Genomic DNA, 26842 nt, shown 5'->3' on the forward strand with positions numbered 1-26842 from the left:
TCATGAGCTTTTTTCATGGCAAAGACCTCATTTTATTCTTTTTTTTTTTTTTTTTTTTTTAATTCTGGACACAGGCTCTGATCTCAATGAATATTTGCTGAATTGCATTGCTTGCCCTTGAATACAAACTGGGTTACTACACTTGCTTCTATAACTCAATTTAGTTACAGGCCTCTTAAAAATCTTTAAATAAAATATACTTTAAAATGTAAATGTGTAACAACAAGAATAATATCCACCCAATGTTTGAGCCTTTTTCCTCAAAATTGCCACTAACAGAAAATTACATCTTTCCACAGGTCTCGGAGAGTGCGTAAAAGCAGACGATAACATTTTCGTCTTATCATGAAACTATTACCTGAAGGACAATTAAAGTTCTGTGTCCAACCAATGCATCTCACCTCGTGGCTGCTCGCATGTTTCTTTCTGAAGTCTATCTCATCTCTAAAACCTGCCCGGCTCCCAGTTTATCAGAGGAAACCTTTTGTAGCTGCTTGGAATGCTCCCATCGATAAGTGTTGGATAAAATACAACATAAGGCTAAATCTGAAAATGTTTCAGATGATCGGAAGCCCCTTTGCCAGGGCCAGGGGCCAAAACGTCACCATATTTTATGTCGACAGATTGGGATACTACCCCTGGTACACGCCCCAGGGGGCTCCCGTGCATGGGGGTTTGCCCCAGAACACGAGTCTGCAAGTTCACCTACAAAAAGTTGGCCAGGACATTAATTATTACATCCCCGCCAAAGACTTCAGTGGGCTCGCTGTTATAGACTGGGAACACTGGCGGCCTCAGTGGACCCGGAACTGGGGGGAAAAGAATGTCTACAGACAGAAGTCCAGAGAGCTCCTGTCCGAGAGGCTGAAGAATGTGTCCGCCGCTGACCTTGAACGTCTAGCTAAAGCAGCCTTTGAGCAGAGTGCGAGCGCCTTCATGAAGGAAACCATCGAACTGGGGCTGAAGAGCAGACCCAATGGTCTCTGGGGTTATTATTTATATCCCGATTGCCACAATTACAACGTGTATGCCCCGAACTACACGGGGTCGTGCCCGGAGAAGGAGGTCTTGAGGAACAATGAGCTCGCCTGGCTGTGGAACAGCAGCGCAGCTCTGTACCCTGCCATTGGCCTCAGGAAGTCCCTGGGAGACGGCGAGAGCATTTTGCACTTCTCGCAATTTCGGGTGCGAGAATCCATGAGGATCTCCGCCCTGACCTCCCGGGACTATGCTCTGCCTGTGTTCGTCTACACAAGGCTGGACTACAGAGATGAACCGTTATTCTTTCTCTCCAAGGTAAGACGTGCCCCCTTGCCACAGACAGGGCACTTCCTCCCTGACTCCAAAAGAGCCATTTCTTTGTTAATTTAGGTCGTTGAAGAATTCCCAGTGAGTGGTCCTCTAGAAAGGAGCATGCATCCTCCTTTGACTACTCATCCGCTTAAGGTTTTAGGTAAGCAACATACATGTTGATGGTCTAATTTATTATTATTCTTTTAAGGAATGAAGTAAAAAGGGACCAGGTTAAAATGCACTGTCAACCACGAGGCTACCTGCTCCCCAGCTTTGTGCTCGTTGGAAAGGTTATTGAAACAGCTGGTGGTAAACAGGTTCAAGGTCAGAGAGGATGTCTGAAAAGGGAGCAGTTTGCTCACACATGTGGAAGTGCAAGGGAAGGCGCCGTCTAAAATGTCAAGAGGGAAGAAAGTGATTTTTTTAAATGTAAAAGGCCAGCTTTGAGGAAAGGTGTGAATGAGGCACAGCAATGTGAATGCACTTCACACTACTGACCTGTACACTTAGGCATGGCTAAGGTAGTTAATTTTCTGTATGTGTTTTTTAACAGTAATTACTTTTCTTATTTAAGACATAAGGCAGTTGCAAATCTGCTAAAAGTAGGTGAATTTATAGATTTGGCCATCTGGTTTATTCTTCTCTCCCCCCCCCCCCCACACACACAACATCATAATTTATTTTATAGCAAGACAGTGCTCAATACTATATAAGCCTCCTTTTAGGTTCTTAAACTACCTCACAATTTGTAAATGTGAATTCACATTCGAATAAAACTAAAAAACTGAAAGTTGCCATACCAACCAATTCACTCAGTATTTATGTAACTGCAAAATTGAATATATTTTTATTTATTTCAGAGAGGAAATTATTTAGTGTTACACCAACAGACCCCCCTCCCATAGCTTTTATCATGTAGAAACAGATGATTCCTCCCTTTAGGACAAAGGGAAAGAAACAAAGTTCTCACCCAGAAAAAAATGTTAATAGAGTTATCCAATTCTAAAGTATCAGCAGATATATAACACCAGAAATAGGTCATGGCAACTATGAAGTCTTTTTACCTAAGCAGCACAATGGAATGTTACAGTGTTGACTAAAGGAATACACAGATTTCTCATTAAACTTTGTTTTAGTGGGTCTCAAAGTTCTGTGACAGATTTTTGGTTAAGTTGTTTCCATTAAAAAATACCGATTTTAAAAAAAGAATAACTTAAAAAACTGCCACACGCACAAAAGAACCAAGTGGTCCACAAAAACATCATTCTTTCCTTCCAAAGATTTTGCAATGCATTGTAATAATTAACCAGTCTTTTACTATATACTTAAACTAGAGGCCTGGTGCACGGATTCAAGGAGGTAAGGGGAGGCCCTTAGCCTGGGCTGGGCCCTCTCACAATCCAGGATCCCTCAAGGAATGTAGCAGTGTGCCAAAGAAGAAGCCCAAGCTGGGACTGGCACTGCACCACCCGCACTCATGCCAGCTGGCCGTTCCTGCAGCCACTGCTTGGTAGTGCTGCTGCAGAGGCAGGAGAGGTTTGAGAAGACCAGGCTCCACGGGGCCCACAGGGACAGGACCCACACCGCCAATTCTGTAGACAACCTGGAGGGGCAGGCGCAGGGCTTGTCATTTGGACCGGTTGGTGGCAGGATGCCACCCAGAGCTCCAAGCAGCGTGGTTCCACTGGCATTGCCATCGTTATGGGTGGCCTTCCATCCCTTGAACCGAGGCATGTTAGCACTTGGCTCCAGCGTGTGGTCACCATTCCAACCACAAAATGGCACAAATGCTACTGTGTTAGGTTTGTAGCCCATGTTCTTAATGTAGGTGCTGATTTCTTTAACAGTCTCCTCGTATCTTTTCTGGCTGTAGGGCAGCTCAGTGGAATCCATTTTATTAACATCAAACATCAGTTGTTTCACACCCACTAGGTAAGCCGGAAGGGCTGCTCACGGGTCTGTCCAGTCTTGGAAATGCCTGCTTCAAATTCTCCAACACCGGCAGCAACAATCAGGACAGCGCTGGCAGCCTGCGATGTGCCTGGAACCATATTTTTTAAAAAGTATATTTTATTGATTTTTTACAGAGAGGAAGAGAGAGACAGACAGAGAGAGAGAGAGAGAGAGAGAGAGAGAGAGAGAGAGAGAGAGAGAGAGTTAGAAACATCGATGAGAGAGAAACATCAACCAGCTGCCTCCTACACAACCCCCACCGGGATGTGCCTACAACCAACTTACATGCCCTTGACCAGAATCTAACCCAGGACCTTTCAGTCTGCAGGCCAATGCTCTATCCACTGAGCAAAAGAGGTTTTGGTGTGGAACCATATTTTTTATGAAGTCTCTGTGTCCGGGGGCATCAATGATGGCCACATAATACTTGCTGGTCTCGATTTCCACAGGAGATATCAGTGGTGATACCATGCTCACGCTCAGCTTTAAGTTTACCCACGAACCGGGATATACTTGAAGGAGCCCTTCCCCACCGCAGTAGCCTTCTTCTCCAGATGTTCGGTGGTTCTCTGTCAGCCCCACCACATGTGTAGATCAGGTGGCCGGTAGTGACAGACTTGCCAGAATCTATGTGTCCAATGACGATGATGTAGATAAGAGCCGCCTCCTTTCCCGTTTTGGGTTTGACTTAGGGGTGGTTTTCACAACACCTGTGTTCTGGGGTCAAACCCTTTGTGAAAAAGCCGTCTGGTTTATCCTTGACTTTATGACCACGGCTAATGGGAAGTGGGTAAAAGCAGTATGAGTTTCTAAAATTCAGTAGTAAATTCATCACTAGTAGATGGTTGTGTGATCCTAGGTTAAAACCTACAAATTGAAGTTTTATTCTGTTTGTTTTACTTATGTCATACACGTCGCCAAAGACCTCACACAAACCATGAGATTAACTTTTAAAATAAATAAACTTTCAGCCTAATTTTCCCTCCTCTTTTCTCCCTTGCCTACTCAATGAAAAAAATCTAGAAATAAAAACTTAAAAGTAAATGACACACGGACCTTGGGACTTGAGTAATTCTACCTAACTTTTCTGTAAGGCGGCCTGCTCAGGTCTCCTATTTGTGATACGGTACAGTGGTGTTCTAAAATATGACGGGTTCACCACAGTTCTTCTTTGTCTACCATTGCAGTGTCAGTTCTCCGCCATGTTGTAAACGTATAAATCTATAGAGATGCTCTGAGTGTTAGGCATCCAAAGGCAGAGATTCAGGAAACTCAGGGGAGGGCTCTACCATAGCCAGTAGGTATCTGTGGAGAGAGTAGGCTTACCCCTCAGAGGAATGGCACAAAGATATGAGGACTTAGTACATGCTATGCATTTGACACCATTAATGAGATGGATAAGAAAACAAAAACAAAAACAAAAAAAAACCTCTAGCCCTAGCTAATTTGGCTCAAAGTTCCCAGGTTCGATTCCAGTCAAGGGCACTGGCCTGGGTTGTGGGCCCAATCCCCAATGTGGGGAGTGCAGGAGGCTGCCAATCAATGATTCTCTCTCATCATTGATTTTCTATCTCTCTCCCTCTCCTTCTTCTCTGAAATCAATAAAAAAATATTTTTTAAAAAAGAACTAAATTAAAAAAAGAAAGAAAGAAAAGCACACTCTATTGTGAATTGATATCTGTATTACCCAGAAAATTAGAAACAAATGCTAGACGTCGTATAGGAAGGGTTAAAAAAAGTTATCTAAATCTTTACAAAATAGTCCTGACTCTGGGATTGAAAGTTAACTACCACCTTCTTCTCTGAAACTTTTTCTCCTTTCCTGTGTTTGGCTGAAATAAGTTTCTTTCTTTAGTGATAATACATTCACTTTAGGAAGAAACAATAAACTTCAAAGCACAAAGTGTTCATTTCAGTGAGATTGCTTTAGACTACTGGCACATTCTTCACATTACCCAGACAGAGAGAAAGCTAATTCATGAGTAGCTGCACCCTCAGAAAAGCTCATGTTCTCTTGTGGGGAAGAGGAAACAACAGTTAGGATCTTATCTAGAAGCAGATTTCTTTGGCCACCCCAAGGTAACATTCTGTATCATTTGGAAAACTTTCTGCACGGTAAGGTATTTTCAAATGTTTGAAGCCATCAGTTGAACCACCATTTTACTTTAGCTATATGATGTCTAGCATTTGTTTCTAATTTTTAGAAACTTAATATTTATTGATACCAACACATAAGTGACCAGTAATGGCTTTCTTTTCTGATTTTCTCAAAGATATCTGCATTTTATAAAGGGTGTGTGTGTGTGTGTGTGTGTGTGTGTGTGTGTACACGTGTAGTTAGGATTAGAAAAAGGATTAACTACCCAAGCCAGTTTGGCTCAGTGGATAGTGTCGACCTGTGGCTGAAGAGTCCAGAGCTTGATTCCAGTCAAGGGTACATACCCAGATTGCAGGCTAGATCCCCAGTAGGGGGCATGTAGGAGGCAGCCAATCAATGATTCTCTCTCATCATTGATGTTTCTATCTCCTTCTCCCTCTTTCTTCCTCTCTGAAATGAATAAAAATATATTAAAAGAAAAAGGATTTACCAATAAGTAGCAAATCTATTAACCTCTCCAGACTTCGGTGCCTCACTGTGCTAATCTATGAAATGGGACTGTATTACATGCCTATCCACATAGCTGAAGTCTTATGAAAGTCAAATGAGAAAATGTGTGAGAATTGGAAACAATACAGAAATGCATGTGGTAAAGCTACCACTTTTTATCAAGCATTCAAGCCTTACATTTGGGAGGGGAATACCTCAGAATGGAATCCCTGTCAGTAGTCACAGCTTGGGGGAAGAATAAAGAGCAATTAAACATCTACATTCCTTACATATAAATACAACCTAGATATCATTTGATGTCTGCATTACATAATAATGCAAGCAGTCTCTTGACTGCAAATTTTAAGGTGATTTCCCCTGGAACAGATTAATATTCCCTCTGGGAACACACCAAGGAAGCTTATTAGTGATGCTCCAGCTCCAAACAGTGGGTACCATATGTACTTGTGCTGTGGTTTGACAGGGACAGAAATCCTAGTGTGGATTATGGATTATGAGTCCTCTGGGTGCCCATAGGCTCTACTTCCAAAGACCACGAGCAGGACAAATAGCCCTATACCATGCTAGGGCCTGGAAGACTTGTTGCTATTATGTCCTTTTTTTTCCTTTTTTTTGTTTGTGAGAGAGAAAGAGAGAGAGAGGGATGGGGGAAGGAGAGAACAACATCAAGTTGTGGTTCCACTTATTCATGCATTCATTGGTTGATTCTTGTATGTGCCCTGACTGGAGGTTGAATCTGTAATTTTGCATATCAGGACAATTCTCTACCAACTGACACAGGGTTTTGCTTTTGCTTTATTCCTTTATTTTCTTTATTTCTCCTTTCATGGGACATCACTCAGGTGGTCCCAATATACTCCCAGAGGCACTTTAACTATGACTTCCCTGAGTAATGCCCTTACTTTTTTGATCTCCCAAACAGCTATTCTCTGATTCATTCAGAACCCTGCTCTCAGCGAGATGACGGCAAGCTAATTTGGTACAGAAATTCCCATTCACTTCTGCTACTTCCTCCTTATCTCCAGTCAACATCTGCATGAAGACCTGCCATTTTGAATCAGCCCCAATAAATTCTCTCTGATAATGATACTAAAGAGAAAAGAAACTAATATTCTCTCCTGATATCAACCTTGCAAAGTGTGGCTTTCATGACAGACTTCTGTAGCTACCTTAACATGGATCAATAACCTATAAATACAAAAGGTAAATGCTGTGTCTCCCTCTAATGATAATGCCATAACCCAAAGGCATTCATGGGAGATTTCTGGTTTTCAGTCCAGCAGGTAAGAAGCTTGAAAGTTACTACTCCATCTTAACAAAATGAAAAATCAGCTCTTCTTGGAGTCCTAAGGGCTGTGTTCTTTGGAGGGCTGCCCTCAGAATCGGAGAGCAGACAGGTGAATGTAGAGAATCACAACTCACCACATCAAAACCTCTGGTGAGCAGAGACCTCCGCAGGCACCACTGCTGTGTGGAGTAGGGAAAGCTGAATTGTGACAGATAATCGCTGGAGGTTCTGTGTGGACAGATCTGAGAGATTAAAAACACTAGGGACTCAGTCATGGGTAGTGGGGAGAGGGGAACATTTATGTGAGTATTACCTCCAGGATCTCATTGGGTCCTTACCTTGAACATCGGAGACAAATCCCCGAGTGCATCTGTCAGGCAGAGGAGAAATAGAAACATTTATGTGTGAGTGTTTTGGGTTGTTTTTTTTTTTTTTTTTTTTTTTTTTGTATGTCTCTGGATCTATTTTGTCCATCAGTTTATTTTGTTTATAGATTCCACATATGAGTGAAATCATATGATACTTGTCTTTCTCTGACTGGCTTATTTAGCTTAACGTAATACTCTACAGGTCTACACTGGAATTTTTATTTTTTATTTTTTAAATTTCTATTTTATTTATTATTATTTTTAAATATAATCCCTTGTTGTTGAAAATATTACATATGTCCCTCTTCTTCCCCCATCAGCCCCCTTCAGCCTCCTTCTTCTCCCCCCAGCCCCTCACTATCTCGTCTGTGTCCATGGGCCATGCATATATGCCTTCAAGGTCCTTGGTTGATTACTGCCTTCAGAACCACCACCCCCTCCCCCAAGGGACACACCTTTTTTGTTGGAGTTTTTTCACTCTAATGGAAACATTTTGAATACTCCAGAGCTTTCTGTTCTTAACAGAATGCACTCACAGGAGAAACTATTTAACCAGAGCCAAATCTACCTGGGTCTTTTCAGAGCCTAACTGATCTGGGAGAAGGAGATACTTTAACTTCAGCTGGCTCCAGCCTTCCCCTTAGAAGAAGGGAAATGCCAAACTCTAGCCCATTTAGCCAGCCTGTCCCCCTAAAATGGGGAAAAGCATATGTGAAGTTCATAATCTAGATATAGAGTCACTTCACTAAAGACAGACCTAATCATAGCACTGTAAACCCTTCCACACACCCCCCACACACATCTTTTTTTTTTAACATATTTTATTGATTTTTTACAGAGAGGAAGGGAGAGGGATAGAGAGCTAAAGACATCGATGAGAGAGAAACATCAATCAACTGCCTTCTGTACACCCCCTACTGGGGATGTGCCCACAACCAATGTACATGCCCTTGACCAGAATTGAACCTGGGACCTTTCAGTCCGCAGACCGACACTCTATCCACTGAGCCAAACCGGTTTCGGCCACACACACATCTTACTAGCACATTACTAAAGGCCTGTTTGTCGTAGTTCCTTTTATCACGTGTGAGCTATTTGTCCATCAAGAAGAATTAAATCATGTCTAGCTATCAAGAAAAAAAATCCAAGACATACTAAAAGGCAAAAGCACAATTTGAAGAGACAGAGCAAGCCTCAGAACCAGATATAGATGGCAGGGATGTTGGAATGATTGGACCAGGAATTTAATATGTTAAGGATTTATATGCTAAGGACTCTAATGAATAAAGTAGATGTTATGCCTAGGTTTAAGATCCCCAAGGACCACCAGGGAACCAAGTCTGATGCAAAAGTAAAGAGCCTTTTTTAGCCGGCTGGGTGAGCAACTAGCCAGGGGACTGCTCTGCCATTCTCTACGCAGGGAGACCAGAGAGCAGCCATGACCCTTTGTGTAGGACTGCTTTTAAGCACATTAACCACATTCTGTTTTTTTTAGAACAAGTAACCCAAGACAAAACAGTTTTTCCCAAGCAACGTCAAAGTCATGCCATTGATGACCATGTTGTTCACAGGGTCATTCTGTTCTTCAGAAAGCTGACAGTGATATATGAAAGAAGGCCTACGTGCTGGGAAGGGGCCATGAGACCGTATCTCAAGGCCTGGCCTGATGTCAGCACTGATAACTCCATCTGGGGAATAGTCCATGGCCTCTCTGGAAGCATGCTCAAAAATTCCCACTCTCCAACATAGACTGCATGCAAGAACAGATGAACAAAGTTAGCAGAAAGAAGGGAATTCTAAGAAAGAACCAGAAAGAAATGTTAGGGATCAAAAATAGTATAATGGATATGAAGAGTGTCTTTGAAGGGCTTATCAGATTGAACATGACTGAGAAAAGAGTCTTTGCGCTCCAGGGTATCTGCATAGAAGCTTCCAAAACTGAAAAGAACAGAAAAAAAAAAAGAAAAAAAAAACTAAAACAAAACAAAAAACCAGAACAGAATATCTAAGGTAGCTGAGATCTCTGAAATTCATAGAAGGCCTGTAGGGGATTTGCTCCCTGCGCGCCCCCCCACCCCCGGCAGATCACAGCATGACATCATGTGAGTATGATATCACTATATCACTATATTCAGGGACATTCCAAAGTGAGTAAGAGGGAGGAGCTCCACCCTTTTATGTCTTTGCCAAAAAAGGCCATGGACAGGCTTCATTCTGGGCACTTGCACTTTCTCACTTGAGCCTCACAAAATCTCCCCTTCCTGCCATGTTAGTGCTGACCTATTCAGCAGATGCTATGGTCATTGCAAATAGAAAAGATGTGTGCCTGAAAGGGAAATCACTTAAAACCAAAATCATTTTTCATTTTGATAATGTTCAGAAAAAAATTTTTTTTAATTGAGATTGCAAAACCATTAATTTGAGTGGTATCAGATAAAAGTATCAGGTAAGGAGACTTATTTCTTCAGTATTGATCCTATATAATAAAAGCCTAATGTGCTAAGTGTCTGGTCATCCATTCAACCAATCAAAACATAATATGCTAATGATTTGGTAAGGCTGCTCAACTGGTCGCTGTGATGTGCTCTGACCCCCAGAGGGGAGACAGTTGACCATTCGACCAGTTCTTATAATGTGCATTGACTATCAGGGGGAAGATGCACCAACCTGTAGGTTAGCTTGCTTCTGGGGTCAGGCCTATTGGGACTGAGCAAAACAGAACAGACATGCCCTGGAGCCCTCCTGCAGTCACTCACAGGTTGGCCAACCTCCCATGTCCCTCCCCAATCATGCATGAGTGGGGTCCCTCAGCCTGGCCTGGGCCCTTTCCCAATCTGGGATCCCTCAGGGGATGTCGGAGAGCTGGTTTTGGCCTGATCAGGCTAAGGGACCCCACTGATGCATGAATTTGTGCACCAGGACTCTAGGATTAATATAAAATGTCCCAGGCAAAATACAGCTAAGAGTTCTGCTTTTCTTTGCCACAAAATCACCCAATTACATCTTCCAGCATATATAACTAATGGGGGACTATTTTATAATTTAAGAAACTTATTTAGGAAATATACTATAGGAACTTTATTTAGGAAACCAGTTGCATACATTCAAGTCTGAATTTCCCTCTGAGATCAAGGGATCCCAATTAATCTTTTTTTTTTTTTCTCCCAGTTAATCTTTAAACACTAAAATGATGATCATTTAGGGTTATAAAACCAAAATCTCCCTGCTGAAATTCAGTTTTCATCTATCTTAACCATGTTGATAAAAGTTTCAGCAGGCCTACTAGAACTTGATGAGTCAAAAGTAAAGTTTATTGAGACAGGTACTCTGCTATTAAACACAAATGATTTCAGGGACCAAATAGAAGGGCCAGATCCAGATCCTGCAGCTCCTCCTCACTGAGCTCCTTTGCCTGGTCCTGGGATCCAAATGACACAAAATCCTCCCAGTCACAGCAGAGTCGATGCTCTCAGCGGAGTGTTGCAAATGGAAAAGGTAACTTAGCGAAGAGAAATCTGAGCCATTCCTCACATTTGGAGAAGGAAAACTTTCCCATTCTGTTTCTGGGTCCTATACATATAGCAGGTTCAATGAAACAACTTTTGGTGGCTATTAACAGGCTAATTGTCTTCAAAATAATATCTTGTTGGACTAAATGGAAGTGTTTCTTTAAAAATAGTTAATAGGTTTGTCCATAGGAGATTATAGAGTGTTAATTTCTGAGCCTTGGGTCTTTCAACATTTTTGTTAGCCTGAGAAAATAGAAAACAGTTTCATCCGATTGGACTGAACTCAGCCTCCAATCCTAATTCCTGGCATGTTGTCTTATATTCAAATGAATGATGAACTCTACTCTCTTCAATCTAGCAAGATCTAATCAGGACCATTGGAGAAAGTGCTGCCTTGGGAGCTGCAGGCTTTGTTATTTGGGGAGACATGAATTTAACTTCATCCAAGGTAAGACCGTACCTCGAAGGTCTAGTTCATGCTGTTTAAAGAATTTGCTCTGTTTTCCTAGAGAGCTCACTTATCAGAGGTCTCATGGCTTTCCCAGTAAAGCTGCTTTAGAAAAAAGTCCAAACTAGTGCCTGATACACAGAAGGAGCTCAATAAATATTAACTTTTATTAAAGATAGTAATAAGGAAGGCAGGTGGGAGGAGGTAATCAACTAAAGACCTTGTATGCATATATGCATAACCCCTGGACCTCAGGGTGCTGAATGCCTGGGGTAGGGAACTGGAGGGGGTCAGTAGGGGAAAAGGGGGGGGGAGGGGAACATATGTAATACTTTCAACAATGAACAATTATTTTTAAAAAGATAGTAATAAAATACTGATATTTGTTGAATGTTTATGTGCTAAGATTGTACTAAGTGCTTGATTGTTTTGGATTTGCTCACTTATTAATCATAATAACCTTTATGAGGCAGGAGCTACTATCCTTATTTGCAGCTGATGAAATAAGAAGAAACTGAGATAATAGCTAGTTATGCTAGTTAATGGTGGAACTGGCATTAACCACATATAGTTTCATTCTGGAGCCCTTGCATTCAATAGTCACATAAAATATGTTACATCCTATTTTGAGAAATAGAAACAGATGGTAACTTTTTAATCCTCACATTGAACTCATTGTTCCTCTAGAAGAAATCAGCTGAAAATTAATGACATTTCAAATAAGACTTATGTGGCTCTTCAACTTTCTCCCAGCTTAGACACTATTTACTCCAAGAAGTCTTCCTAGTTTTCCCTAACCCACATGAATCACAATCTCTTCTGTATTTCCAGATGTTGTGTGTTTTTATCACTGTAATGCAATGTATTTTGTCTTAACCTATACCCTCAGCCATTTTTGTTAAGTTGAATTTTTTGAATGTTCATAATCACCTCATATTGTTCAAATTTCATAGCCTCAGTCTGTTGCTACTAAGATACTGTCCATGAAATTATTTCTGACAACACAACGTTAAAGCCTCCTCTGTCCACATATGAACTAGGTAAAAACGGACAGAATTAGTTCTTGTCTCTGCAGGTGTGACCCTTCCCCTCCAGCCTGTGAAGCTCACGAGAAGAGCTTGACAAGGAAGCTGACTGCACACACCGGCTGGCCTCTACTTAGAGCCATAATAGGAGACACACACACACACACACACACACACACACACACTCGCACACACACACACCTAGTCAGCTTCCTTGCTTTCCCCTGTTTGAATTGAGCACAGACAACCAGAACCCAGGAGAACTGATATTTGAGCATCATTAACAGGAGCATCCGGAAGGCAGGGCGGTAAACCATCACTCATAGAATATGATGCTTCCGGTTGTAACACAGCCGCGGAAGATTCCACAGACCTGAAGGGTGGCAGGAGAACAGCAGGGTGGCATGGTTTCTACCCTGGGTCTGCTCCTCTTTCTTTCACACCATTAAGCAGGGAACTAGGAGGAGGAAAAAGGATGAAAACTGGAAGAAGGCAAGGCCACGTCTGCTGACTCTGGGGTCCGTCTCCAAGTTCACCTCCATCTCCTGTGCCTTTGACTTCTCCCCCTTCCTGGTCTGGGTTCCCTGTGCCATCTGCCTGAGCAACTGGAAGCGAGCTGTCCGGCTTCACTTGATGTTTTCTGGATCCAGAATGCTCTAACCCTATCAGTACCCCTTCTCCACCCCCCCCCCCCCCACACACACACACCAAAAATAAACAAACCAACAAGCATACAAACAAACAAACAAACACAAAGCACAAACCACACACACACTAACAGCGTTTGTTTCTACACGTCTAGGGCAACTGTACCAAGGTGAAGAGGTTTGTGAGCTCCGATTTAGGAAGCTACATCGTCAACGTGACCAGCGCTGCGGAGGTGTGCAGCCTCCGCCTCTGCAGGAACAACGGGAGGTGCGTGCGGAAGGCCTGGAAAGCCCCGCATTACCTGCACCTGAACCCTGCCAGTTTCCACATAGAGGCCTCTGAGGACGGAGAGTTCCATGTGAAAGGAGAGGCGTCTGAGGCAGACCTGGCAGCGATGGCACAGAAGTTCTCCTGTCACTGTTACCAGGGATACGAAGGCGCTGACTGCAGAGACCTGGACACTGCTGACACCTGTTCCGGGGGCTGCCCTCCCCCTGGCTCCCTGGGAACACTGTGTCTGCTGCTGTTAGCAGGTCATTCCAGCATCCGGCTGTGAGCTGACTGAGGCCAAAGGCACTTGTGTGGTCTCCAGAGCAGTCATTTAGGAAAGAGATGAAGCCTACAACAATCTTTCTCTGGTGAAACCCACTGAGAGGCATTATGAGTAGACATGATGGATGCCACTGGACATAAATAGTAGCAGAGCACTCTCTTTAGCTTCAGTTTAGCTGAGAAACCAGACCCAGGAGTAAAAATCAAAGCTCTCTTTTTCCTTATAGGAAAGTTGTTTTTAAACTGGAGCTAGTATTTTTAGTCTTTTTATGAACATAATATATAAAGTATGCCTAGTATAAGTATTAAATTACTGATTTCAGAGACTGGTTTGCCAACTTCAGTTTAGTGGAGAGACAGATGACTAGGTAATCATCTGATTCAGCAACCAGGGTCCCCTCAGGTGTGACCTGGCCGTCTGATCCCCAGAAGAGGTCAAGGGAGAGTCCCTGTTTAGCCTCAGCTTCTGCTCCCTCCTGGGCTCCTGGAGAGAAGAGCCAGCTCCTGGTATGGCTTCTCAGGAGGGTTCAGGGACTGAGCTCAGGGGAACTGTTCCCAAGGCGATGCACAGGCACTGGCTCCCATATGGACCTCTCTTACCCCCAGAGCCTCTCCCTCACAGACCCTGGCATCTCAACTCTGGGACAGGCCTCAGGGTAATATTCATGCTCGCCTAGGCCAGAAGTGGGAAAACTCATTAGTCAACAGAGCCAACTATCATCAGTACAACGATTGAAATTTCTTTTCAGAGCTGAAAACTGAGTTCTGTGCATGGGCCACGAAGTTTCAATTGCACTGTATGTGCACGCGGCATTTTGTGGAAGAGTCACACTCAAGGGGCCAAAGAGCCACATGTGGCTTGTGAGCTGCAGTTTGCCAAACACTGGCCTAGGCTGACCTTGCCTAGATTCGGAAGCTTGAGGTTTGTGAATGAAAATGCAGTTGGTGTCTTTTGCAGAAGACTTATTTGCACCAAATTTTTTTTTAAAAAGAAATATATAATTTTATTGATTTCAGAGAGGAAGGGAGGTATAGGAACATCAATGATGGGAGAGAATCATTGACTGGCTGCCTCCTTCATGGGGGATTGAGCCTGAAACCCAGGCATGTGCCCTGACCGGGTATGGAACCGTACTGTGACCTCTAGATTCTTAGGTTGACACTCAACTACTGAGCCACACCGGTCGGGCTCTTTTTACTGATTGACATAGAATCATAACCCACAAATACATTAATTCTGGTTTTAGGCAGTCAATGCTTTTTTCTGACCACGTGGTAGAAAAACTGTTCACTTACTTAGCTAATCTACTATCAATGCTGCCTGAGCTCTTCTAATCTAAATATATAAATATCATTTACCCTTAAAAATACCAAGGTCTCTTAGGAAATGTCTGATCCCTGGCCTGAGAGAGGGAAACATACAAGATGAGTTTGAAAAATCTTTTTATATCATAGAAACAAGGATGCTATCAATGGACACTAGGATTGTACAAAAATGCTCACTCATTAACGTAGAGTTAATCTCCTACTGACAGAGAAGGAAAATAACTAAAGAAATAGCTGCAATGGGTTGAAATGCGTTAATTATATGTAAAACCATGATACAAGAGGAAAATCTTTATTGACCACCTTTGAAGAATGTTAAAGAACCAACTCATTACTCTGAAAACAGGTAAATAAAGGGAAAGAATCAACCATTTATCATACATATTCTATATGAACTATATCTCAGAGTAACCAAATAGTGGAGGAAGGGAAATTTAATCTTATTGAAACCAATGCCTAAAGAAGGTATGACATAATATAACCATTTTGTAGTTTCTGTGAATTAATGAACCTAGGCACTGATTCTCAATGACTGCTAGCATCACAGAAAAAGATAAAACCAGAGACATTACACACCACCTAATTAAAGTAGGTGACAGCATCAGTTAAGAAGAAATCCTTATAAAAATCAAACTGAAATCTGATCTGCCTCTACCAATTCACAGGAAACATAAAAAACAAAGAAAAATATAAAGCAACACATCAAGGATATAATGATCAAAATTCAGAACCTATGGAACTCTACAGGACAAATAAGAGTCACTGCCCTAATTGGTTTGGCTCGGTGGATAGAGTGTTGGCCTGTAGACTGAAGGATCCTGCATTTGATTCTGGTTAAGGGTGTATACATGGCTTGAAACTTTGGTCCCCAGTAGAGGGCATACAGAAGGCAGCCAATCAATGATTCTCTTTCATCATTGATGTTTCTATCTTTTCTTCCTCTCCCTTCCTCTCTGAAATCAATTCTTTAAAATTTTTTTTTTAAAAGTTAGTTTTGTCAACAAACAAATGCTAAAAATATATATATATATATCAAGGAGAAATAAAGAATCTTTATTTATAACAACATGGGGCTTGCTAAATAAATTATAGTATGTTTGTACAAAGAGATAACATTTAGTTTTTAAAAGAATTGAGGAAGTTCTCTATATGCTGATGTCAAAAGATGTTTTTCCCTGGCTGGTGTGGTTCAGTTGGCTGAGCACTGTTGGTGCATGAAGGGTCGCTGCTTTGATTCCCAGTCAGGGCACACACTCGGGTTGTAAATTTGATCTCTGATCTGGGTACATATGGGGGCAAATGATTGAGGTTTCTCTCTCAAATTGATGTTTTTCTCTCTTCCTCTCCCTTCCTCTCTCTCTACCTCTAAATAAATAAATAAATAAATAAATAAATAAATAAGTCTAAAAAAAGATGTTTAAAATAAAATCTTGTTTAGATATTATTGTAACTAGTACTTAATATTGAGGAAAACTTATAACCTAATACATTAGAAAAGTACACTGAGTGGCCAGATTATTATGATCTCTGACTACATAATAATCTGGCCACTCAGTGTACTTCTCTTGAGTACCTCATTTATTTGATACCAAAGATACTATAAATCATGCACCTGATCAGTTTTCCCCTTTGCACTGGCTGATAGAAAGCCCAGGGCAAATATGTGGTTGATCTCCAGCAAAAGTCTAGAAAACTTTTGGTACCCATTTGAGATACAAATACACTGAGTGGCCAGATTATTATGTGTTCAGAGATCATAATGATCTGGCCACTCAATGTATTTCAAATCATAATTTAGAACAACTTCCTGGGAATGGTTAAACAAATCTCAAGTTTCTTAAGCATCTACTGGTTATGGAACTCTAAGAGATACTGACAGAGACGCCATAAGCAATTGACCAACTATAACATCAAGAAAGACACTACTAAGCCATGTATAAGATATGTAATATATCGTGCTATCGATTTTTTAGATATGTTCTTATTCTGAGCTTTGAGCAGCAACCTTGTTATGTTATTATAATTTAAAATTACAGAATAAAATGTAATCAGAAAATAAATACTGTGTCAAAGTGAATGTAGTAGTATGCTTTTTGTTTCTGCCAGAGAATTAAATATATAAACTTATTGCTTCCTTTGTCTTTAGTGCTTATCTTAAAACATTGAAAAATTTTTAATGTTGCCGAAACCGGTTTGGCTCAATGGATAGAGCGTTGGTTTGGGGACTGAAGGAACCCGGGTTTGATTCCGGTCAAGGGCATGTACCTTGGTTGTGGGCATATTCCCAGTAGGGGGTGTGCAAGAGGCAGCTGATCAATGACTCTCTCTCATCGATGTTTCTAACTCTCTATCTCTCTCCCTTCTCTCTGCACAAAATCAATAAAATATATTTTTAAAAAAAGAAAAATTTTTAATGTTATTGAATATTCATCTATGAATTTGACACTGTGTTCTTCTCTGTGAGACCAGGAACCATCAATGATTCACTTTAAATTTCACTTTAATTGTGTGCAGTTTGAATGGGGTACTCTGTACCCTGGGCCTGGGAAGTAAAGGTCTTAGGTCATCATTGAGACCACTCATCACATTTGTTCTGTTCAGACGCTGAGAAAAGTAATTTTCTGCAATGAAATTTATTGGTACCCCAATGTAACTTACAGTTCTCTTGTCAAGGAAAAATGGACAGAAAATGTTGTATTCCTAACGTACTACCTGTTGCACAGTTTGTGCACCTAAATGTAATAGGGTGCTATACTCATTTACTTAGGAATATTAATTTGTGTGCATACTTACAGCCATTTTCCCTTTGACCTTAAAAAATGTGCCAATATTCCCTATTTAAAATTATTAATTTACCAGAGGCCCTGTGCACAAAATTCAGGGGTGGGGTGGGGTGGAGTGGGAGCTTCCCTCAGCCCAGCCTACCCCCTCTCACAGACTGGGAGCCCTCAGGGATGTCCTACTGAGTGGGCCTAAGCCACAGTCTGGCCTCCCTCTTCAGGCTGATCAGGGGAAGGTGCCACTCCCATTACCCCACTGCTGCTGCTGCCACTGCCAGCTGCCAAAGTGTTTTCTTTTCTTCTTTTTAAAAAAATATATTTTATTGATTTTTTACAGAGAGAAAGGGAGAAGAACAGAGAGTTAGAAACATCGATGAGAGAGAAACATTGATCAGCTGCCTCCTGCACACCCCTACTGGGGATGTGCCTGCAACCAATGTACCGTTTCCCCAAAAATAAGACAGTGTCTTATATTAATTTTTTCTCCCAAAGATGTGCTAGGTCTTATTTTCAGGGGATGTCTTATTTTTCCATGAAGAAGAATACGGTACACATTTATTGTTAAATGAAAATAAAGGAAATTTATTACCTGTATACGGTACGGTAGTACGGTAGTTGTCAACACAAACCAGACAAACTGTGAATCCTACAATATCAAGAATTTACTCATTTATTCAATGACAATCATGTCATCATCTTCTGGAACATCATCATAACAATCCAATTCCTGAATTTCCTGGTCAATTTCTTGTGGCTCCATTTCTTTCAGAATCAGTGGACCAAATCTCTCATGTTTAGCCTGGGGGGGCCTTATTTTCAGGGGGATGCCTTATATTTCACTCAGAAGGAATCCTGAAGTAGGTCTTATTTTCAGAGGATGTCTTATTTTAGGGGAAACACAGTACATGCCCTTGACCAGAATCTAACCTGGGAAGTGTCAGTCTGTAAGTCTATGCTCTATCAACTGAGCCAAACCGCTTTTGGCTGCCAAGGTGTTTTCATCAACATAGACTCCAGTCCCTTCGCCATAAAAACAATGACAACTTTCTTTAGGAATTTTCAAGATGTCTCTTTCATAGGATATGACTTTCCTTCCTTCCTTCCTTCCTTCCTTCCTTCCTTCCTTCCTTCCTTTCTTTCTTTCTTTCTTTCTTTCTTTCTTTCTTTCTTTCTTTCTTTCTTTCTTCCTTTCTCTCCTCACCTGAGGAAATTTTTCCATTGTTTCTCTGAGAGTGTGGAAGAGAGAAGGAAATACAGAAAAAACACTTCAATGGGTTGCCACCTGCATGAGACATGACCTGGGCTCAGAACAGATTGAGAAATTAAAAAACAATAGATTATAACAATAGCCTAGAGAGGCTAACACGCCCCAAAGTAGCAGAGGAATTATAGGGAATACATGACATTATTTTGGGGTAAAGAGGGGAACATTTGTGGTGCCAGGCAATTTAATTAGAAATACAACAAATAATGGAGACGCCACTTGTAAGCATATGAAAGGAGGTAGGGTTGGGGTGTGGAATAATCTCTGTCTCTCCTGCCAGTGCTCTTGTGAGGTACAAGTGGGGGCCAGGTGTAGGTGGTCACTGGAAACCGAGGGAGGCGGTTCACTGGAAGCTGAAGACCAGGCCATTCATCATGAAACCTACAATGAGGATAACAGTACAATTGCCAGGAGAGGCAAGAGCCCCCTGCAGGGCATAATGGAGTGCAAGGGTGCTTATCAGTTGGGACTTAATGTGTTTTGTAAAGTGTCTGAGAGAGGAGGGTAGAGGAAAGGAATACAAGGGGGAGGGAAATGAACTGTTCATGACTATTTAACTTTTGCCTGGGAACTGGCTTTTCTGGTCATTTCACCATGGACCTTCACTTGGCTGAGACCACATTTTGCTTGTGGTGACCAAATTCCATTATCTCCCCTCTGGGTATGCATAAAGAAGTCTCCACCCAGAAAACCCCCACCAAAGGTCCTTTAAAAGCCACTGACTCCTGTCACTGGGGGCTGGAGCCATCCTAACATTTGGTGCTGAAATTCAGGAGGATCCTGTGGGGATGGGACCCATCATCCTGGCTTCAGTCACCCTGAGTTTGCTACTCAAAGAGCAGTAGGCAGCGGCAGCTAGTCCTGGGCTTGCCTCCGAATCCTACTTGGGTGACTGGATTGCTGGCCTGGATTTAGGCCTCCCTCCCTTATGGGGTCCCGCCCAACCAGCCAAGGATGATGCTGGACCAGGAATCTCTCCTTCTTCATTGCTGACCCTCCATCCCACTCAGGCCAATCTTCTCCAGGTGAGTGACATTCCACAATTCCCCTCATCTCAAGTCTTCTGCCTACTCTCTCTCACTGACTTCTCACAAGCCTCTTGTCTCAAAAGTCCTAGCACTAGGCCAGAAGACTCCTCAGCTGTTGGGCTTTGGGTCCTTCTGGATTGGGGAGGCCCAGCCCTGAGGGTCACCTCTTGTTTCTCGAGGTGATTTGTTTAGCAGCAGGGACTCCTGTCCTAAACAGTCACCTCTGGATGTGTGGTCTGTCCCTCACCCTTCCTCTCATGGGCCATGCCACACTCCTGATTCTGCATCTACTTTTGACCCAGCAGATCACCGATCTCCACTCCCTTAAACATCCCCACCCTCACCTGCAATAGATTCCTGAAACCCAGACCTTCCTAACCAGCAACTACCCTCTCCTCTGCCCCAGAGAGCCCAAATCCCAAGAACACAAGCTCCAAAATAGCCTTTCCCCACCTAACACTTGCTCTCGGGCCACCAAAAGACCCCCCTCCTCAACAGCCTCTTCTAGTCCCACACCAATTCCACCCCTGACGGAGGCAGCAGGAACTGAGGGCACAGTCTGATTCCATGTACCATTCTCTATGACCAGCCTTACACAGACTGAGAAGCCTCTCAGGTCTTTTTCCACTGACCCAACCACCTTTAATAAGGAATTTGAGTGCCTGACCCAGTCCTATGACCTGACCTGGCATGACATCTATGTCCCCTGTCTTCCTCTACAGAAATTTACCACCTTAGACCCCACTTCCCCAAAGGGAGTCCTTCTTCTGAACACCCACTTTATATCTAATCAGCCCCTGACACACATCATAATCTTCAAAAAATAGACAGAGGTCCACAAACCCCTTAAAAAGACCTCATAACCTGGCCTTGCAGGTCTTTACCCTTTGCACTCCACTGTCCCCTCTCAGGGGACATCGGAATTCTAGCATATCACTTGGATGTCCCCTCTCAGGGGACATTGCAGTTTATTAGTGATTACGGGGAATTGAGTTGATTCAACGCACGTTTCCACTGCAAAGTAGCGTCGAGTAGCTGGTTCGGAGTGCAAAGGGTTAATAATTGAGATGAGGAGACCCAAATCCAAAAACAAAAGCGAGATCAGGCCCAGGGGGAAGCCTTCCAGCTCCTAGCCACCGCTTTCATGAGCCCCAAACGAAGTGCTAGTCCTCCAACCAAGGATAGGTCAGGGGCTAAGCCTCCTCTGGGCCCATGCTCCAAATGCAACAAGAGAGGACACTTGTCCAAGTCCTGCTCAATCCCGAGACCCCTGTCTGGGCCCTGCCCAAGGTGTGGAAGGGAAGGCCACTGGAAATCAGACTGTAGTCTGGCCCCTCCAGGTCGGATCTCAACCAGTTCAGTCAGGCTGCCCTCTGGATCTGGTTTGGAACTCTAAGACCTCCTGGGACTGGCCACCATACAAGCTGCCCAAGGCCCTGACAGGGGCCCACAGACACATCACCAAGACAGAGCCTCGGTAATGCCAGTGGTGGCAGGCAAGCCGCTCTCCTTTCTAATAGACACTGGGGCCACTTATTCTGCTCTCTTCAAATATGCTGGGAAACTTGTCCACTCCTCAGTCTCTATTATGGGGGTCGACAGATTAGTCTCACAGCCATTAGCCACCTCACGTCTATACTACATCTTACTAAATACCCCCATTCACTCTTTCCTCATTCTATCTGAGTGTCCAGCCAGGGCTACCATGCGTTTCCTCATAAAACCCAGTGGTCCCAAATGACAGTCAACTACCTCCGTTATACTCTCACCCCACAAGACTGAGCCATTCCTTGAATTGTAAAGGCCTTATCTCTTTATCTCCCCTAATACTCTTCCCTCCTCTGAACAAGAAATTTTCTTTCTCAGGCTCACTGGGTACTTTCGCCTCCAGGGTCACAATTTGAGTCTTCTTGCAAAGCTCTTCTATGACATGACATGGCGAAGGGACCCCCTCACTGAGCCTTTAGATCCCAAGGCCAATATTCTCACCCCTTTAAGGCTCTGAAAACTGCTTTGACCTCAGCACCTTCTCACCCCCCTACCCTCCACTCCACCTTTCCCAAAGAACAACTTTCTTTACTGCACAGGCTTACTTAGCAGTCTGGCTATTATCAGAAGCTGAGCTCATTATCTCCCAAACCTTAGCATGTTATCTGTAAGGAAAAATCCTGAAGTTTTGAATCCTAGTGGCTAAAGGCCTGAGAACAGGCTGTGGGGCCTGCTCCCTCCTCCCCCTGTCTTTTCTCTAGCCTCATATGCCTACACATAATTTTCCAAAGTCTTTATTAACTTAAAGACTTTGGAGCATTGCTGGGTTAAATGATAAACATCTAAATATTTTAAAATAGCATACACTACTGAAACATTGATTGCTAGACATGTTTTAATTCGCCTGTTCTTAGTTTTTATTACAGAAGGTCTCTTGTACTTTGTTGAATGTATATTTCTCTTGAAAGTACAATCTAAGAAATGTTAGCTGTTTACTTTGTGGTCATCATTTAAAAAATTAAGGTTTCTAAGAGTGAAGAATTCTAACACATTAAAAAAAATTAAAAAAAGGTCTATACAAGTTTTTGAAGGTATGACAGCTAGAAAGAATATTAGAGTAGAAATACTTAATGGAAGGTTTTAAGCATTTTTGAAGGACATGGAAAGAAGGTTTGAAGGCTAATTTGAAAGTGTGAAATTTTTGAAGGTTGGGTATGTAGTGAGAAGGAAAAGGGAAATGTTGAAATAAAGAAATAAAACTATAATAATAAAAGTGTAATATGATAATTAGACTGGATGTCCTTTCGAATGAAAGTCAGGGCTGCCTGGGTCTCAGATGACTGCTGGCTGCTGGAGGGAAACAGGTGCCAGCAGCTGGGGGACAGAAGGCCTACTCTTGCATGAATTCATGCATTTGGCCTCTAGTTTATAAGAATTGTAAAAGGGCCATTTTACTCTGAGCAAGAAAGTTTGACGTTTCAGTCTCCAAGCCTGGCAGGACAAGGTTGCTGGATACTTCTTAAGCTAAACCAGAATATTCAGCAGTGTAATTTTAAAATAGGAGTGTACATAATGCCTCAGACCCCCACCCAGCCTGCTCTTCAGATTGGCTGGGGAGGGGAGTGGCATCTGTACTTCATGGGTCAAATGTATAGATTTGTGTATTACTTGATAAGTTAAGCTTTTCAAAATATAATCAAGGTAACATAAAAACTCATTCATATGAGAAACTAATATTTTATGAGCAAGTCATTTCTAGTAAAGTCCAAAGTAAAATTTGCATATATATGCAAATGAGCACTAGCCAAAAGGAATGCTGTTTATAAGTAAATTAGTAGCCCTCGCACAAATCCCTGAGCCAGTAGCTCCCCAGTAGCTCACTGCCACAATCCAGTAGTTCTCTGCCCGTTGCCCCACTCTCCTGTAGCTCCCCCCGTCTCCCTTCCCCAACCCCCCTCATAGTTTGCTTCCCTGTCCCTCCTGTAGCTCTCCACCACTGCTTGTAGCTTGCTGACCCACACTCCTGTTGATCCATGATCCGGTCTTTATGCTGTCCATTGCTACGCTTCAGGGCTTAACAACCATTTGCATATTACTTCTTAATTATATAGGATTTAAGCTTAAAAAGAAGAAAGTTAAAAATCTCTTTCACTACTATTTACAGAATAAACTAAAAGTTATTTTTCAAGCATTAAATCTCACCATTAATGAGACACCATAAATAAAAAGAAAGTTACTTTTACTTGAGATATATGCATTGAAATATTGCACTATATTTTTCTGGAAGGCAACCAAAAAAGTAAAAGTCTTTAACATTGCAGTTTAAGGTTTAAAAGTAAAAAGAGCAAGAGTTAAGGGTCAGTAAAATTAAGAAGTTAAGCTAGTGAGTGGGAGATTATAACCTCGGGAAATTTAAAGTACTAAATGTGGCTGAGTGCAGTGGTGTCTTACAACCAATTGATCACAGCCCGTTTATCTTACTTCTTATCCAACCATCCAGGTCCCCGGCTTCCACTACTCCTTTCCTTCCCTTTCTTCTTCCCCTTGAATAACATCCCACTCCAGCCTTCCTGCCCACGTTCACTGCAGTGAAAACTCAGACCACTCATCTGTCACCCCTTATTGGCTGTGCCATGGTGACTACCCTTTCAGCTTGAAGTGTGGAACTGGGAAAGGGAATCTTACACCCTTTAACCCACCTCTTCTTACACCATTCAGCTTGTCTCCATGGTCAAGTGTTTTTCTTCCTCTGTGGGGAAAACACATACATCTGTCTCCCCATCAGCTGGATAGGAACCTGTACTCTCATTTCTCACCCAATATAGATGTAGCCCCCAATAATCAGTCTTTACTGTCCCCATAACCCATCATATCTGACACAAAAGAGGATTTCAGATAATCCTCTCCTCCTAACCCTGGGCATCACAGCAGGGGTTGGAACTGCCATGGGGAGCTTGACCACTGCTCTCCCTATTCTGAAACTCTGTCTCAGGACCTACAAGAAACATGTGGATGCCCAGCAAGGGGCAAAACTGGGGAAGCAAGAAACTCACCCCCAGGGTAACCTTTCTCCCCTTTCATAACACTAGTGAGGAAACTGAGACCCCCTACACTTCTCCCTAAAGATAACATCTAGGTCTCAGTTGTATTTCAGTTCCAGGCCCAGAAAAGTGGCAAAACTAGACAAGTGACTCCTTGGCAGCCTTAGGATCAGCTCTCACCTCCCAGTCACTCAACAGGAACACTTCTGAGACTTCACCATCCAGCCTCTTGTGGAAATCATACTGCCTCACCCCTCGTCCAGCCCACTACTATCGAAGTCCATTCCTCTGTGATCTCAATATCCCACCTCAGTCCCTATTCCATAAAGCAAAAAGGGTGGAATGTTAGGTTTCATCAAACAATTGAGTTAATACCCCTCCCCTGGGAAGTGGCTTTTCAGGTCATTTCACTATGGACATTCTCTTTGCTGAGACCACATTTCACTTGCAGAGACTACATTCTATTATCTCCCCTCGGGTATGCATAAAGAAGTCTCCACCCAGGAAAAAGCCCGCCAAAGGTCCTTTAAAAGCTGCTGACTCCCTTCACTAGGGGCTGGAGCCATCCAGGCTCAGCCACCTGGTGTGAGAATGGTCAAATAAGTTCATAATCCCTCACCACTCTGGCCTCCTGCGTTCCTCCTTTGGTGACCTAACAGGCTGGACTCAAGCTAGTACCCTTTGTCCACCGTTTCCTCAGTGCATCTTATATCACCAAATATCACATTACTGAACGTGAATCCAGACTTTATCCATCATCCCCACTGTACTTCCTAAGAAAGTTATTAACCAGTCTGTTCTTCCATTAGTCACTTGGCAAAGTTAGAAGGTGTCCGGAAGGCAGACGAGGTCAGGCGCATACAAGGTGGTAGGGTGAGGAGTGGGCTATAAGAGGTCAATTGGAGAAAAAGGGGGACATGCGAATACTTTCAACAATAAAGATTTAAAAAAAAAAAAAAGGTGTCAGGGAAGAAGAAATTTTACACAACCTTTTTAGGTTATTCTGGATGGTCTAAGAATTAAATTGACATGAGACAGGTTAACAGGAGAAAATAACCAAATCTAACTACACAGGTACATATGAAGGCTCCATAAGAACAGGGGCCCATTGGCTAATCAGGCAGATGAGGCTTATAGCTATCTTGCGCTAAGGAGAAGGGATAGTGGTTTAGGACTTCAAAGTGGAGGAAGGCACTTGACATGGACATAGAGAAGCAAATGTTTGGGAACACAGGTCACCTGGGCCACACAGAGACAATGGCCTCCAGAGGACACTGAGATCTCTAGACCCTGCAGTGTGTCCCTCACCACAGCTGGCCCAGATTCTTTGTAGATCCTCTGTGTTAGCTCTGTTAAAGGGGTAGTAACAAGAAATACTTTGCAAGTTCTCTGTTTCTTATAAACACTCAACCTAAATTAATCCTCATGCCAGAGAGACATATTTTGGGGTGGCACATCTTGCTCCCCTACAGTTCTATTATTTTATTGAACCAGTTATCCTGACAATTGGTCAGTGCAGTTCATTTCTTCTCAGGAGGTGGTGATGTAAGTGGGGTTCTAAAGCCTTTATTATGTAAGCAAGCAACCAGGTATTCAATAAAAGGCATTTCTATGGAAACAAAAGATAGACAAAGGTCAGTGGCTGGAGCAAAGTATAAGCCAGTTTCTGGGTCTTGGTGGTAGCCAGTCAAGCAGTTTCCTTGATATTAGAGTTGAAGCAACCTTTGCAGCTGGGAATGTCTCCTGTGATGACATTGGGTGTTCAGGTAAACTCTCTGAATGGCTTACAGTCCAGTGTTTCCCAACCTTCTCTCATGATGAGAATCACCTGGTGGAGTTGTTAAAACACAGATTCCTGAATCCCAACTAAGAAGTGCTAAACTAGAATTTTTGGGAACATATAGGTAAAATTGCATACCTAACTTAGTGCTCTGTATATAACATCTGTGTTAGAGCACTAGTTAAGTATACAATTTTACCTATACCTAACTTAGTGCTCTGTATATAACATCTGTGTTAGAGCACTAGTTAAGTATACAATTTTACCTATATGTTCCCAAAAATTCTAGTTTAGCACTTCTTAGTTGGGATTCAGGAATCTGTGTTTTAACAACTCCACCAGGTGATTCTCATCATGAGAGAAGGTTGGGAAACACTGGCTTACACAACAACAGGCATGAAGGTGGTCTAAGCATGAGCTACTGTGGTGATTGATCTCTCTTA

At 42.5% G+C, this 26842-nt stretch overlaps 1 protein-coding gene across 1 annotated transcript; it reads left to right on the plus strand.

Annotated features, from left to right (window-relative positions):
* Positions 1-345: 345 nt before the first annotated feature.
* HYAL4 (hyaluronidase 4) lies at positions 346-13696 on the plus strand (the record flags this gene model as incomplete). Its single annotated transcript, XM_084896290.1, has 3 exons — positions 346-1296; positions 11378-11467; positions 13295-13696. The coding sequence occupies 3 exons, from the start codon at positions 346-348 to the stop codon at positions 13694-13696; spliced, it is 1443 nt and encodes a 480-aa protein (XP_084752416.1).
* Between the last annotated feature and the right edge of the window lie 13146 nt (positions 13697-26842).

Source organism: Pipistrellus hanaki (genome assembly GCF_964339955.1).
Source record: "Pipistrellus hanaki genome assembly, chromosome: 10".
NCBI lineage: Eukaryota > Metazoa > Chordata > Mammalia > Chiroptera > Vespertilionidae > Pipistrellus > Pipistrellus hanaki.